This window comes from Chlorocebus sabaeus, chromosome 15 (assembly GCF_047675955.1).
Source record: "Chlorocebus sabaeus isolate Y175 chromosome 15, mChlSab1.0.hap1, whole genome shotgun sequence".
NCBI classification, from domain to species: domain Eukaryota; kingdom Metazoa; phylum Chordata; class Mammalia; order Primates; family Cercopithecidae; genus Chlorocebus; species Chlorocebus sabaeus.
The window spans coordinates 21,579,926-21,595,105 of NC_132918.1; the positions used below are offsets into that span (position 1 = coordinate 21,579,926).

The 15,180-nt window shown below is 39.5% G+C and overlaps 1 protein-coding gene across 5 annotated transcripts in view; it reads right to left on the bottom strand.

Moving 5' to 3' along the window:
• The window catches only part of LOC103221287 (EGF-like and EMI domain-containing protein 1), a 476,806-nt gene extending 469,879 nt beyond the window's left edge, over positions 1-6,927 (bottom strand). For all 5 annotated transcript variants that reach the window (XM_073023479.1, XM_073023478.1, XM_073023476.1 and 2 more), the window contains exon 1: positions 5,322-6,927. In XM_073023479.1, coding sequence (XP_072879580.1) covers positions 5,322-5,401 — 80 coding nt within the window. In that variant the 5' untranslated portion in view covers positions 5,402-6,927. The remainder of the gene's footprint in view (positions 1-5,321) is intronic.
• Between the last annotated feature and the right edge of the window lie 8,253 nt (positions 6,928-15,180).

The following is a 15,180-nucleotide window of genomic DNA, read 5'->3' on the forward strand; positions in this document are numbered from 1 at the left end:
ACTTGCGTTGTGTCTGGTGAAACTTTAAACTTGGACTTCTGAATTAATGTTGAAGTGAGTTTAGATTTTGGGGGACTATTGGGAAAGCAAGATTATGTTTTGAAATGTAAGAAGGACATCAGATTTGTGAGGGAATAGGGGCAGAATTATACAGTTTGGCTTTATGTCCCCACCCAAATCTCATCTCAAACTGACATCCCCATGTGTCGAGGGATGGACCTGGTGGGATGTGATTAGATCATGGGAGCAGTTTCCTCCATGCTGTTCTCATGATAGTGAGTGAGTTAACATGAGATCTGATAATTTAAAAGTGTTTGGCAGTTGCCCCCTTGTTCTCACTCTCTCTCTCCTGACACCATGTAAGATATGCCTTTCTTTCCCTTCACGTTCTGCCATGATTGTAAGTTTCCTGAGGTCACCCCAGACATGCAGAACTTTGAGTCAATTAAATCTCTTTCCTTTATACATTACCCAGTCTCAGGTAGTTCTCTATAGTAGTGTGAAAATGGACTAATACACCTCTCTAGGCCTCAGTGACCTTATCTGAAAAGATGATGGTGTTATCTACCTCATATGATTATTGTTAGGATTAAAGATATTAATACACAAACTGCTTTAAAAAATGTTTTACCCATAGAGAATACACACGGCCTTCTCTTCTCAAATTCATTTTCTGCTCATTTAATGCGCCTGGCCTCAAAAGAAAAAGAACCCTTTTCCAATTAATTTAAATTAATGAGTAAACCCAGACTATGCTTAAATTATTTGTAAGTTTAAGGGGATTATTGGCCTGGTGTGGTGGCTCATGCCTGTAATCCCAGCACTTTGGGAAGCTGAGGTGGGCGATCACTTGAGGTCAAGAATTTAAGACCAGCCTGGCCAACATGGAAACCCTGTCTCTACTGAAAATACAAAAATTAGCTGAATGTGGTTGGCATGTGCCTGTAGTCTCAGCTACTCAAGAGGTTGAGGCATGAGAATCACTTGAACCCAGGACACAGAGGTTGTTGTGAGCCCAGATCGCACCACTGCACTCCAGCCTGGGTGACAGAGTGAGACTCTGTTTCAAAAACAACTAAGTAAGTAAGTAAATAAATAAGGGATTATTATTAGCCCCGGATATCTCTAGTTCACTCATGATATGGTCTGAATGTTTGTTTCCTCCTAAAATTTCTGTGCTGAAACCCTAACTCCCAATGTGATGGTATTAGGAAATGGGGCCTTTGAGAAGTGATTAAATCATGAGGGTAGAGCCCCCATGACTGAAATTAATGTATGCCCAAGGGAGCTCCTTTACCCCTTGTATCACGTGAGGACAAAGCTAGATCTGTGAACCGGGAAACAGGCTCTACATCAGATCTACCAAAATCCAAGATTCTGAGAAATCTTGGATTTCTCAGTCACCAGAACCATAAGAAATAAATATTTGTTGTTTAAAACCCACCCAGTTTATGATATTTTGTTACACCAGCCCGAATGAACTAAGACAGCTCAATTTCACGCTGTATAACATCAAAAGTTTAAATAAGAATAATAATAAAAAGAAACAAATTCCAGCATGTGGGGGGGACAATAGACAACTCTGTCACCTCTCCTTCACTATTCCGAATTATTATCATAGATTATTGACCGGCTCTATTTCCAAATCCATTGATTCTTCATAAAATCTAAGTCACTGTCACTCTCTCTCTGACCCTAAATTTCCATATTAACTACAGAAGCCTATAATTAAGCCTGTAATTAAGCGGTGAAACATAGTTCCATGTATGCGTGTCATGGGAGAAGGGTAGACAGTTTCATATCAGACATACTAGGGATGTCAAAACTGCCTGTAGTATCTTAGGGGATGGGAGTGAAATGTCCTACACAGTTTAGACTACTGCTGAGTCACAAAGTGGCCATATTGTTTAAAAATTCCCTCCAGATATCAGAGAAATTCAAGTATCACATGTCCCAGGAGCTTAAGCTACTTCATCTTCCTTTATTCATTCATGCTTGCTATGATATCTGCAACACTCCCATGTTTACTACTTTTCATTAGGATGCATAAGATAATTATACAAGTATTTACAAGAGTACATTACAAAGGATAAATTTTAATAGAGTGCATTACAGCCAATCATTTTCCTTTGATGTCTCAAAGATCCAGAGTACAGTTTATTTCCTCCTATTTAATCCTTTAGAAAACATTTGCAGAGTACCATTAGCATAAGTAAACTCTTCAATATCCCTTTATCAAAATGCCATTACCAGTTACAACTCTCCAATTTTTAATGCACTTGCCTCAGATAACTTCTCTCACTCTATAATACCCAGCTTAAACCTACCCCCTCATTTTAATACTCAAATACTTACAGCCATGACAGAGGAGTATAATTTCCTATGAAGAGTCTCAATAAGGAGGAGATAAATCAGATCTTCCTTGTGAGGAGCTATCCTACCCATAGCAGGACAATTAGCATGCCAACCTCTCCCCATACCCACCACAGAATGCCAACATAACCCTATAACTATGGCAACAATCAAAAAAGGCGGCACAGGTATTTCAACCACTAGGTAGAAGGTACCAACCCTATTCCTACTGAAAACGCATTGAAGTGATTAAAAGGAACTTCTTAAAAACAGAGGTTGGGCCTGAGCCTTCTGAAATGGATTACACGTGTTAAGAACTTCAGCTCTGGAATCTAACTGCCTAGACCCAGATCTTCTGAATTTTTGGAAGGTAACTTAACCTTACTGTGTCTCTTTCTTTGTCATAAAATGGTATGATAATGTGCCTACCTCATAGGGCATTTCCAGGATTAAATGAAATAATACATGTAAAGTAGCTAGAAATTTGCCTGGCATGTAAGAATTCAAACGGATAATTATTACCTGTGATTTCTAATGCCTCCGTAAGTAACAGGTACTTAGGCACTCTTCCTGAAATACAGATTCTATGAATCTGCCTAATATTAATTATTCACGATTTCCTAAATGTGATAAGACAAGGTCATCAGATCAATTATCATTAGAGTTGGAATATTCATATGTCATTCACCTTTTGCTTTCTTAAAAAAAAAAAATTTCTTTGAAAATGAGCTTACCTTCGGAGGAATGCACCATAAACACAATGCATTAAATTTAGGCTGACTGTTGGTTAGCTGCACAATTGTTTCCTATTTTCACTTGTCACCCCAACTCCAAAATTTGTTCAAGAACAAGTTTAGCTACATCAAACTTTTACTTGTGTTAATGACCTATAAGTGCCAGTCAGTAAGATGATGCATTCTCATTAGCGGTCTTCACCTCATTAGAAGCCTGCTCTCACTGATAATGGACCTCAGAGGTCAATACAAATCTCAGGAATAATTCTCTTTAATTTAATAGATAGGCAGGTATGCGGAAGCCAAGTGCTATCTATACGTGGCTACCTTTCACATGCCTACAATTGCAAAGGCATCTAAAGAAACCTAGCACTAAATCCCAACACGATTCCTGCTGAAGAAACCACCATTATGTCTAATATCAAGGAGAACTACAAAATTTGGATTTTTCCCATCAAGATTTCAGAAAGTACTAAGAGTCATCAGACTGATCTCAATAACATCCTGGAAAAAGCATCTGTATTAAACACTTAAGAATGTATATACTTTTAAATATCTGATCTCATCTCACTTGATAAATAAATGAGCTGCAGTAGCAGTATCCTTAAAAGAAAAAAAAAAAAAATGCAGTGTCATCCCTCCAGCGTTTTCAACAAAAGAGTCAATATTGAAACCTGAGGTAAAACAGTCAAACAATATCAAAAGTGATGTAGGTATTTCTGTTATTTCTGTTTCTCTCCAAAGGGACTGTTTTGTCTCAGGATGCATGGGTGATTTTGTAGCTAATTAGCCAACCTAGGATCCACTTAAATAAAGGCACTTACAAAGGTAAGAGTATGGCTACTCTGCAAGCTTTCTAAAAGACAGTTTCTAAGAAGTGCAGGCTTACACATGCACAAGCTATCCAAAGTGGGATGTGTTTTCTGAGATAAACTGAAGAAAAGTCTAAATCAACCTTCTCTTCAAAATAAGACACATCAATTCAAGAGAAATCACATACCCAGAAACGTGGCATTTTCGCCAAATACATATTTACAAACTATGTAGGCAAGAAGTTCTGAGATGCCACTGATACCCTGGCCATGTGTCAAGATTGAATTTCACATGAAAGAAATGAAATATGTAATTTGAACCCCAAAATCGAATTTTTCTTACAGGAAAAAGTAAAGCCCCAGAGATCTATGGATGGCTTTGTGTACTTATCTAAGCCATTTTTCTATAATAAAGTATTCACATTTCAGAAAAGCAAAAGTGAAGCAAAGTAGGAGCAAAATGGCAAAAATGTTTAAATGCTCAAACACTCTGGTGTCTATTCATAACCGCCCAGGAGCAGAAATCGAAAAGCAGAATTAGATCTGGCTTCTCTCTCAGGCGGTTCGATGATGATTCCGCTGATGCTACAGAACTCAGGTGAAACTTCAGCCAGTCAAGAGGACTAGGCAATTTGTAAAGACTTAGACTTCCCATGAGCTCCTCGCTTTGGTTGACACGGTGACAAAAATTATCTCCTAGCTTTCATGATTTCTAATCCGGAACAAAACCATGCCCATCCTGAGACGATGCGTTTGAGTCACCTTCCTACTAACTCTTCAATTCTCTAATAAGGGGACTAGTAGCTAAGTGGCCGAGCACTCAATCCTTCACATACTCATCTCCCCAGCTCCTCACTTCGGCAGATGAGCCGGGATTTGCCTCTGGTCAAACCTGTGGAATAAACCACTCCGTCCGACTCGGCGATACTTCTCAAAAAAGAAAGAAAGGTAACATGTGCACGAAGTCATTGATCTCTACAAAGAAAAAAAATGTCAAACTCGCTGTTCGACAGGATTTCATTCAAAACCCTTTCACAAAGTGGTAGTCATTAGCCAATTACTCTTCAAACAGAAAATTAAAGAAAATGCACACATCCCACGCGCTCACACACGCACACACCCAAACCTCGGGGTGGGGGGGATGGGGAGGAATCTGTCAGGCGCCGAGAAAGTACCCGGTGGACACCAGCCCCGGTCGCGGTTTCCGCTCCCGGGCTGGCGCTCCCCAAGGACGCGTTGGGGACTGCGTTCCGCCTCGCTCCGCCCGGGACAGCCCGCAGCCCCCGCAGGTGTCTCCCTGCACCTCCTGCCCCCGATCCCTTCCCGGGCTCGGCCCGCGGTGTCCGCGCCAGGTCCGGGGTGGGGCGGGGCACACTGTTGTCTGCTCTCTCCAAGCGTTCCGGAGCGCGCCGGCGCCACTTACATGCCCAACCGGAGCTGTAGGGCGCTTCCTGGCGGCCAGACGGCAACCTCCCAGACGCAGAAGCACAGTCGCGAGGACATCTCGGCGAGGCTGATCCGCCCTGGCCGCCGCCCTGGCTGCGCGCGGCGCGCCGTTCCGGCTCCGCAAGTCCGAACCCGGCGCAGAAGTTGGGCTCGTCCGGCAGAAGTTGGTGCGGGGCTCGCGAGGCTGGCGCGGTGCGTCTGTCTGCGGCGGGAACGGCAGTAGCTTGGCCCCGACAGGCGTCAGAGGCGGCTGGGAGTGCGAGAGGAGCGGCCGAGCGAGCCCCAGAGGCTCGGTGGCCGCTGAGCTGCATGCCCCTTGCTCCGCCGGGAGCGACTGAAACCGAGTGAGCCCAGCGGACCCGCAGCCCCCGCAGCCCCGGTGCCATGGAAACGCGCTCGCCGCCCTCCCGCCCCAGCCCCTCCGGAGCGCTTAAAGAGACAGCCCCTCCGCCACCGCGGGCGCGAGGCGCTGCTGGGCATCCCCCACGCCCTGCGCCCTCCTCGCCCCCTCCTCTTCACCCAGCCGCGGCGGGGGCTGGGCGCTGGGGACCGGAAGGGCAGCTGGGACGCAAAATAAGGGGCTTCGCTCAGTCCTCAGCCTAACTCTGCTCCCACCTCTTCCTACCCTCCCCCCACACACACTCAAATCCCGCCAAAGAGCCCAAGCAGTCCTGGCTTTTCCTCTCAAACATCAGCCTGCTCAGAACCAGGAGCAGAGACCAAAAGAAGGCTGACTTTTGATTCTCTTGTTCTGCTCGCTCCCCACCCCGAGTCTGGGGAGTTGGTCAGAGCGATAGGCTGAGGGAGGTGTGTTTGAAGTGGAAACCAACTGGCAGTTGACTGAGTCAAATCTGCCAAATCGACAGTTGCAGGACACATCGCCGGCTCATCCAGAAATCCTCCTCACTCAAAACGGGGTCATCTCTCTTCGTTTTATTTGGCTATCATCTCATCCCCATTAGGCACCAGAGTTATAAGGAGGAGCCAACGCTTTTACAAACTTAATCCCTCCTTTCCTTCAAACCAGCTCCTTTCCCCCAAATATAAGGAGGAACAGCCCCTCCTGCTCGGAATGGGAAGCTCTCGGGCTGCGGTGCTGGCCAGCGCAGCCAGGGACGCACGGCCAAGCGCGAGGCAGTCGCCAGCAGCTCAGGCCGTAGTCTGTGCCTCTGCCCGGTGCCAGCTGCTGTCTGGAAGGCCACAAACCTCTGGAGTCTGTTTCGTGAAAATAAAAATCTATGGTGCATCGTGCCCTCCAATAAAGGACAGCCCAGACTCCGAAGCCATAATCTGCTGTTTATCCCTGAAAAAAAAAATGGATCAATCTGCAGTGGAGCGACTTTTTTCTTTGATTCCTAAACTTACCAAAAGTGGCTCTCCAGTGACTCATTCATGTCAAATACTGTACTCAAAGTGGTACCACCTGATTTCCTCAGTTCTGGGAGCCCTAAAAGGATCTTTCCCAAATGGTTATGTGGGCTCCCTCTTGTCCTGCATATTTGAAATAACCATCTGGCTCTTAGTTTCAGTGTTTTGAGCCTTTGTTCCCTTTTCTTTTCTTTTTTTTTTTTTTTTTTTTTTTTGGCTCTGTCGCCCAGGCTGGAGTGCAATGGCGAGATCTCGGCTCACTGCAATCTCCGCCTCCTGGGTTCCAGCGATTCTCCTGCTTCAGTCTCCTGAGTAGCTGGGACAACAGGCGCGCGCCACCACGCCCAGCTAATTTTTTGTCTTTTCAGTAGAGATGGAGTTTCACCATGTTGGCCAGGATGGTCTCCTGACCTCGTTATCTGCCCGCCTCGGCCTCCCAAAGTGCTGAGATTACAGGCGTGAGCCACCGAACCCGGCCCAATTGGGCTTTTACAGAAGGGATTGAGAAGCAAACTTTTGTCGTTTCTCTGAAAAGGAAAAAAAAGATGGAGGTGAGATAAAACCAAACTACTCCTGAATTCTTCAGCATTCTGTGACTTTGCTCTCCTTGAGTTTCAGAATATGGAATTCAGGCCACCCTACAGTATCTTCTATTTCTCTGAGACATATCTGTATCTTTTACTTCTTTTAAAATTGAAGTTTAATTTAGTAAACTGAAAAAGCCACAGGTACAAGTACATAAGTAAACATCTTTATCCTTTGACAAATATCTTTAACAAACATAATTTTTTAGCTCTTTCCACAATAGAAATCATTACCTAACCCCCCTTATTTCATTTAAAAAAAAAAAAAAAAAAAAGATTCATTCTGACTTCTCTTTCTAAATGCCAGATATACATCAACCAGGCCTTCTGTAACCCCAGAGACAGTGGACTTGGTGACAGTGCTGATTATCTACTGTAGAGATGCATTGTAACTTGGCTAACTAATTAGTTCTAATATTAACAGGCCTAGCATAGGCTGCTAAAACACGTTGACAATTTAAAAATATATTTTTAACTCTTCTAACTTCTACTCAACCTCTTTGCCACCTTTTTAAACAAGTAACAAAGTTGATTGCTTAATTTCACCTCCTCTTTTTTTTCTTCCCTCTTCTGGTGAGATGCTAATGAACAGTGAAATGACCAAGGCAGGCAGGGCACTGTGGGGGAACAAGGAAAGAAGAGAAACTGGCTACTACACAAAAATGGTGGTTTCTGAATTGAGTGTACTAACTATATAAGGTGGGGTTGTTTTTCTCCCCATCTGGATATAGCTATAGGTAAAAAAAATAATAATAATCCTCTCCATTGATTCGATTTATTGTTTGTCTTTTGAATGAAATGTAAAGGCTCCAGATTGTTTCCCTACAGTCTGATCTTAATTATTTTAATACAAATTTATAGCATACCTAGAGATGACAGTAAAAATTAATTGTACCCCAAAATTTCCTTTGACTTGCTAAGCTTTTATTTGCTCCTTAACTAGTTTTAACTCTGCTTGGATGTATCTCCAACCAATTTCATTCTCTCCTGGAATGTAAAAAGTTTCTAAACATTCTCTTTCATAATATCACTGAAAGTCTTGCATAAATAATAGATCACATTTATTACAAGGCTAAGTTTTATGTAAGCCATAGCTAATATTCAGAACTATTTTAAAAGCTAAAGAATAATAGAAATACAAGAATGTTTGGAAATCATCTGATTGCATAGTTGTTTAGTAAAGGACAGCTTAGGTACGTGGGAAGTAACTAGGCCCATTGAAAATCATAAATTAGAAAATTTTCCTTTTATATACATTGGTTTCAAAGCACATTTTTACTATAGATGAATATTTAAAGCACTTAGGATGCTACAGAATAAATATGAATAGTGTACATTTCAAAAAGTGAGATTTATTTCAAATTATTCTAGCATGGATAATAACATGAACACAGTATCATGTAAGCAACATCATTAAATGAAATATACTCTTCTAACATAAGTGTTAAAATTTTCCATGAACTTGAAAACACTGATTTGAAATCAGCTCCCCTTCTGCAGTATATTCATACAATCTTGAAATAACTGGTTATTTGGTTTGATTGGTCGGGTGTGCTATATCTTTAAAAAAACAAAGTATTATGAAACCTGTTAGTTATAATCTTCCATATTATAAGAACAATGCAGTTTGGTGTTTGGGGATTGTTATGGACACACAAAATGAAGGCAGACACAGACAAAACAATTAACTCGGCCTTTATTGTCAAAGGAAAATAAATTTTAAATTTAACCAAGCAAGAGAATGAGCCAGTTACACAAAAACCAATTTTAAAAATAAGAGAATAAAAAGTTTTGTGTTGATGATATCCCTTCTTTGTACATAAATATTACAGAAAAAATCCAGAAACATTATCTATTTTTATTTTTGTTAATGATCTTTCACAATCTCAATCTAGACAGATTCTTAAAAATGAGTTAGAAATTGAAGACAAACATTCTATCTAAAAGGAGTCCTAAAGATTTTAAGGGAGTCCTTCATGGGAATTCCACATGCCACTTCACTCTCCCTCCAGACCTGTACCAAAGGAGTAATAAATCTAACCAGCTTCTCTCTTGTTAGGAAGGGGTGGGGTAAGCCAATTTAATGCTTTATGTATGCTGGTTGTAAAAGGGGATGCTTACCTAAAAAAAATAAATTCCGACCAGATGTTCTAAAAATCTTCTTGAGTTCCTGCTTGAAGCTTTACAGTTACCAAATACTTTATCTTCTCATCTATCTTCTTCTCATTGAGAAATTGTTGATCCATGGCAATTCAACAAGCAGGCTGCTACAAAAACCTTCCAGCCAAAGCTTTTCAGTCCTGCTCTCCTGCACACAAAAACTTCCAGTGTCTATATGGGGACAGGAAAGGAGTACAGGCCACTTCATTCAGCAGGTGTTGTAGGTTGAAAGAGGAGGAGGTCAGAAAGCAATTCTTTAAAGGACAGCTTCTGTCACCTGAAAGTGTAATAAATTGCCATTATAAAAATGCCTACAAGCACTAATGAGCCATGCACGTTGAAATCTTGATGTCAGGCAAAATAGAACAAAATTCACCCGGGAACCAACTGAGATTGTCACACCAAGATGTGAATAATCATTCTCCCTTTGGCTTAATCTGCCACTAAATTCTGCCTCTCCAAATCCATAGTTTTTCTCTCTCTCTCTTTTTATGGAAAATAATAAATTCTTCATAAAACTCATGAAATATATGGCTAGTGATTTTTACATAATTTCTCAGCACTCCAATCTTCATTGGTCATAAGGACTTCTCAATCATATTTGAGTTAAATGGAATGATCAGATCTAGAATTATATGTACTTATTAGAACAGAATTGGAAGATTAGCCCAAATACATATTTTTTTAGAAACTGTACTTTGCACAGATAATGCTTTTTTGGGGGCATATGGGGTGAAAAATATGTAACTTTAATTTATAATCTTAACCATTTTTAAGTGTATAGTTCTGTACTGTTAAGTATATTGTTGTGCAACAGATCTCTAGAACTTTTTTATCTTGCAAACTGAATCCATATCCATAAATACTAATTCTCCCTCTCCCTTTCTCCCAGCCCTTGGCAACCGCCTTTCTATTTTCTGTTTCTATGTTCACTATTTTAGATACTTCATATGAATAGAATCATAGAGTATTTGTTCCTTTATGACTGGCTTATTTTGCTTAGCATAATATCCTTGAGGTTCATCCATATTGTGGCATATGACAGGATTTCCTCCTTTTTAAGGCTTTATAATATTCCATTGTATGTATATAAATTTTCTTTATCCATTAATCTGTCAATGAACATTTGGGTTGTTTCCACCTCTTGGCTATTGTAAATAATGCTGCAATAAACATGGATGTTCAAATATCTCTTTGAGATCTTGCTTTTAATTATTCTGGCTATATACCCAAAAGTGGGATTGCTGGAACATACAGTAGTTCTATTTTTAACATTTTGAGGAAGTTTCATACACTTTTCCATAATGGTTATACTAATTTACCAACAGCATGCAAAGGCTTTCTTTTCTCCACATCCTTTCCAATATTTGTTATATTTTACCTTTTTGATAATAGTCATTCTAACAGGTATGAGGTGATACCTCATTGTGGTTGTAATTTGAATTTATCTGATGATTAGTGATATTAAGTAACTTTTCATACACCTGTTGGACATTTTTATGTCTTCTTGGGAAAATGTCTATTCAGGTCCTTTGCCCATTTTTAAAAATTGGGTTATTTGTTTTCTTCCTATTGAATCGTTTGAGTTTCTTTTATAGACATACCTTAGAGATACTGCAAGTTCAATTCCAGACCACCACAATAATATGACTATTATATTCATATATATGAATATGACCACCCAATAAAGTGAATCACATGAATTTTTTGGTTTCCCAGTACATATAATAATTACATTTACACTATACTGTAGACTATTAAGTGTGCAATAGCATTGCATTTTTTAAAAAGGTACATACTTTACTTTAAAAATACTGCTTAAAAAAGGCTAACAATTAACTGAGCCTTCAACAAGTCATACTCTTTGCTGGTGAAGGCTCTTGCCTCAATGTTAGTGGCAGCTGACTGATCAGAGTAGTAATTGCTATAGGCTGGGATGGCTGTGGACATTTCTTAAAATAAGACAACAATGAAGTTGGCCCCATTGATTGACTCTCTTTCACAAAAGATTTGTCTGTAGCATGCAATACTATTTTCAGCATTTCCTCAGCAGAACTTCTTTCCAAAGTGGAGTTAATTCTTGCAGATGCTGTAGCTGCCTTATCAACTAAGCTATGTAATAATCTAAATCTTTTGTTGTCATTTGAACAATGTGCAAAGTATCTTCATCAGAAGTAGTTTCCATCTGAAAAAAATCACTTTCATTGTTCATCTATAAGTGCTAACTCTTTAATGTTTGATCGTGAGATTTCAGTATTTCAATCACATCTTCAGATTCCACTTTGAATTCTAGTTCACTTGCTATTTCCACTACATCAGCAGTTCCTTCCTCAACTGAAATCCTGAACCTCTCAAAGTCATCCATGAGAGTTAGAATAAACTTCTTCCAAACTTCTTTTAATGCTGTTATTTTGACCTCCTCATCATGAATGTTCTTAATTACATACAAAATGGTGAATGAATTCTTTCCAGAAGGTTTTCCATTTTCTTTTCCTGTATACATCAGAAGAATCACTACATTTGGCAGCTATCATCTTACAAAATGAATTTTTGCCATTATAAAAATGTGTAAGCCCAAATTGTGGCTTAGGCTCTAACTCACCAGCCCAAAATGATGGTGCTTGAAAGTTCATTATTTTATACTTTCATACAAACATAGCGCACATTTGCACCTGGAGTATTTTCTATAGTTTTGTTTGTGTGTTTGTACAGCAGATGAAACAGGCAGCTTCAGCTTACTATATGACTATGGAGCATACTATCCAAAGTATAGGCAGCATACTCTCAAGAAAGTGAAAAGACAACTCATAGAAAGGTTTAAAATATTTATGTCATATATCTGAGAAAAGATTAGTATTCAGCATATATAAAGAATGCTTATAACTCAACAATTTTCAAAAATGGGAAAATGGTTTAGATAGATATTTCTTTTAGAAGATATATAAAAAGTCAATAAACACATGAAAAGAGGCTCAACATCATTAATCATTAGGGAAATGCCATTCAAAATCATAATGAAATGCTACTTCACACCTACTGTGATGCTGTAATACAATCAAAGGTACAACAACAAATGTTGGCAATGATATGGAAAATTGGAATCTTCATACAATGCTGGTAAGAATGTAGTGATACAGCCACTTTGAAAAATAGCTTAGTAGTTCTTCCAAACATCAGACATAAAGTTGCCATATGACCCAACAATCTCACTGCTAGGCCAAGATAATCAAAAACATGTCCACACAAAGACTTGTACAATAATGTTCATAGCAGCATTATTTATAATAGCCAAAAATTGGAGATAACTTCAATGTTCATCAATTAACGAACAGATAAACATAAACAAAATGTGGTACATCTATACAGTAGAATATTACATAGCCATAAATAAAAAGGAATGAAGTACTGATACATGCTACAACATGGGTGAACCTTGAAAACCTTATGCTAAGTGAAAGAGGTCAGACAAAACGGGCCACATATTGACTTATGAATCTATGTATATAAAAGGTCTAGAATAGACAAATTCATAAAGACAGAAAGTGAATTAGTGGTTCTGAGGGGTTGGGGGCAAGAAGAAATGGGGAGTGACTGTTAATACGTATAAGGTTTCTTTTGGGAGTGATGATATGTTCTGGAATTAGACAGTAGTGATGATTCTGGAATTAGATATCTGCAATTAGTATTTTCACACAACTTTGTGAAAATATTGAAAAGCACTTTAAAAGGATAAATTTTGTGGTATGTAAATTATATCTCTCTTTAAAAAAAAATAATAATAATAAGCACAGTCTGCAGACCAGTGTCAAACTGCAAAGTGTTTTATACTGGTCCTCAACAAGATGAGAAGCTTATGCCAGAATGAAAGCAGACTAAAGCACTAAGCACACTAGTTTAGCAGACTCTTTTATGACAAGATTTTTTCAGTGGAGTATGCAGTCCATTGACTTTGATTCTGAGGTAAGCTCCTTATCACTCTGTGGGCCAGGTAATGAAGAGTTTAAAAACCAGCCATTTTAAGCAAAGCATCTATAATCTAAATGCCTGACTTTGAGAGTGCACTTGCCATTGGTTACATGATACACTATTGAATAAATTAAGATATCCATAATTTTTAAGGAAAACATTCCAAATGTATATCTTATCTATTGCTTGTACTTAGTAACATAACTTCAATTCCACTCGTCATGCCTCTGTATGCCATGCAGAGAGTTAGGTAACAGAAATAAAGAAGAAAGAGGAGCAGAAGAAAGAGGAGGAGACTAGGAAGTTGAGAAGAAGGAAAGGTGAAGGAGGAGGAAGAAACATCTAAATACTAAGACAGACGCTGCATGCTCGAAGAGTTTACTCTATCTCAGATGAGTCAGCCATGTGACTTGTCCAATGTGTCCAGTGTGATTAGTATCATGAGATAAGTAGGTATAAAATGCAGATAACTGAGGCGTTACTTTGGGGAAGCATAGGCTTTCTATATGTCAAGAAATTCTTCCTCCATCTGTATATGAGGTGAGTCATAAAGAATGAATAGAAGTTCCGAAGGCACACATGTTTGAACATTAAAGAACAGACCACAGTTAATTTAACAAGAAGGCCATTTGTATAAACTGGAATTTGTCAAAGTGTGGTCCCCTAACCAGCAGCATCAGCATTGCCTGAGGACTTGTCAGACATAATTCTCAGGCCCGTCCAATACTACTGAACCAGACAGTCTGAGGGTGGAGGTTTGTGTTTTCACAAGCCCTTCAAGTGATTATGATGCATACAAAAGTTTGAAAACCGTTGTTTTAGAGAAATATAGCAAATAGTTTTAAAAATAGATGCTACATTTTAAAAGGAAAAACAAAACATAGATTCCAATTTAACACAGTAAAATCGACCACACAGTTTTATCTTTTCTCCCTCCTAAACCTCATTAACTGAAGATTAAATAAATGTTTTAAGTTCTTATCCAACCAAGTCAAACAGAAGAGGAGAAAACAACTACCAACTGTTTCAAAAATAGTTTGGAAGATAGAAGCCTGATGCAGGATTCCTAACTGCCTTCATAGATAGAAATCACAAAAGTTACAGGGGTAGTGCCTCCAGAAGGCAATGTCTGTAAGAAGAGAAGTGACTCCACTCATGAGAGAAGATGGCTGAGGGACTTAGTGCTTGAAAGCACTAAGCATCCTGGAAGATGACATTGATGAGGGATCTGGATGTAAAATACGTAGAGTAATTGACTCCCTGGTGTTCCCTTCTCCTTCTGCCCATCAGGAGACAGGGGATATATTCTCTGGAGAAACTGAGCTGCAGGGGTCCAGCTTTGACAGAGATGAATCAGAGGGCTGAGCACAAGAGAACTAGGTAAAAGTCTGCAGGATGAACTGAGGGGCTCTCACGGCTCATCTCGCTTGTGTTTCCCAGAAACTTGTGTCTAAGTACGTATCTTGTACCATGAGGGAGGTTGGAGGATTGTCTTCTGGAGATCCCAATGAAAGGACCAGTAACTGATAACCTTCAAGTGAAGTCCACCACTTGACTACTCCCATCCACAAAAACAGCTTCCTTTGAATATAATCGTTTTAGTGCTTACTCTTAAATATAATCAGCCAAGAATCACCAGATATGAAGAAAGTTTCCAGTTTGTAGAGACCTACATGTAAGAACAGATATAAAGAAACTGAGAAAAGAAATGCATTCTCCTTACCCCAATTATCTTCAGAAAAACAAGAGGATACTTTA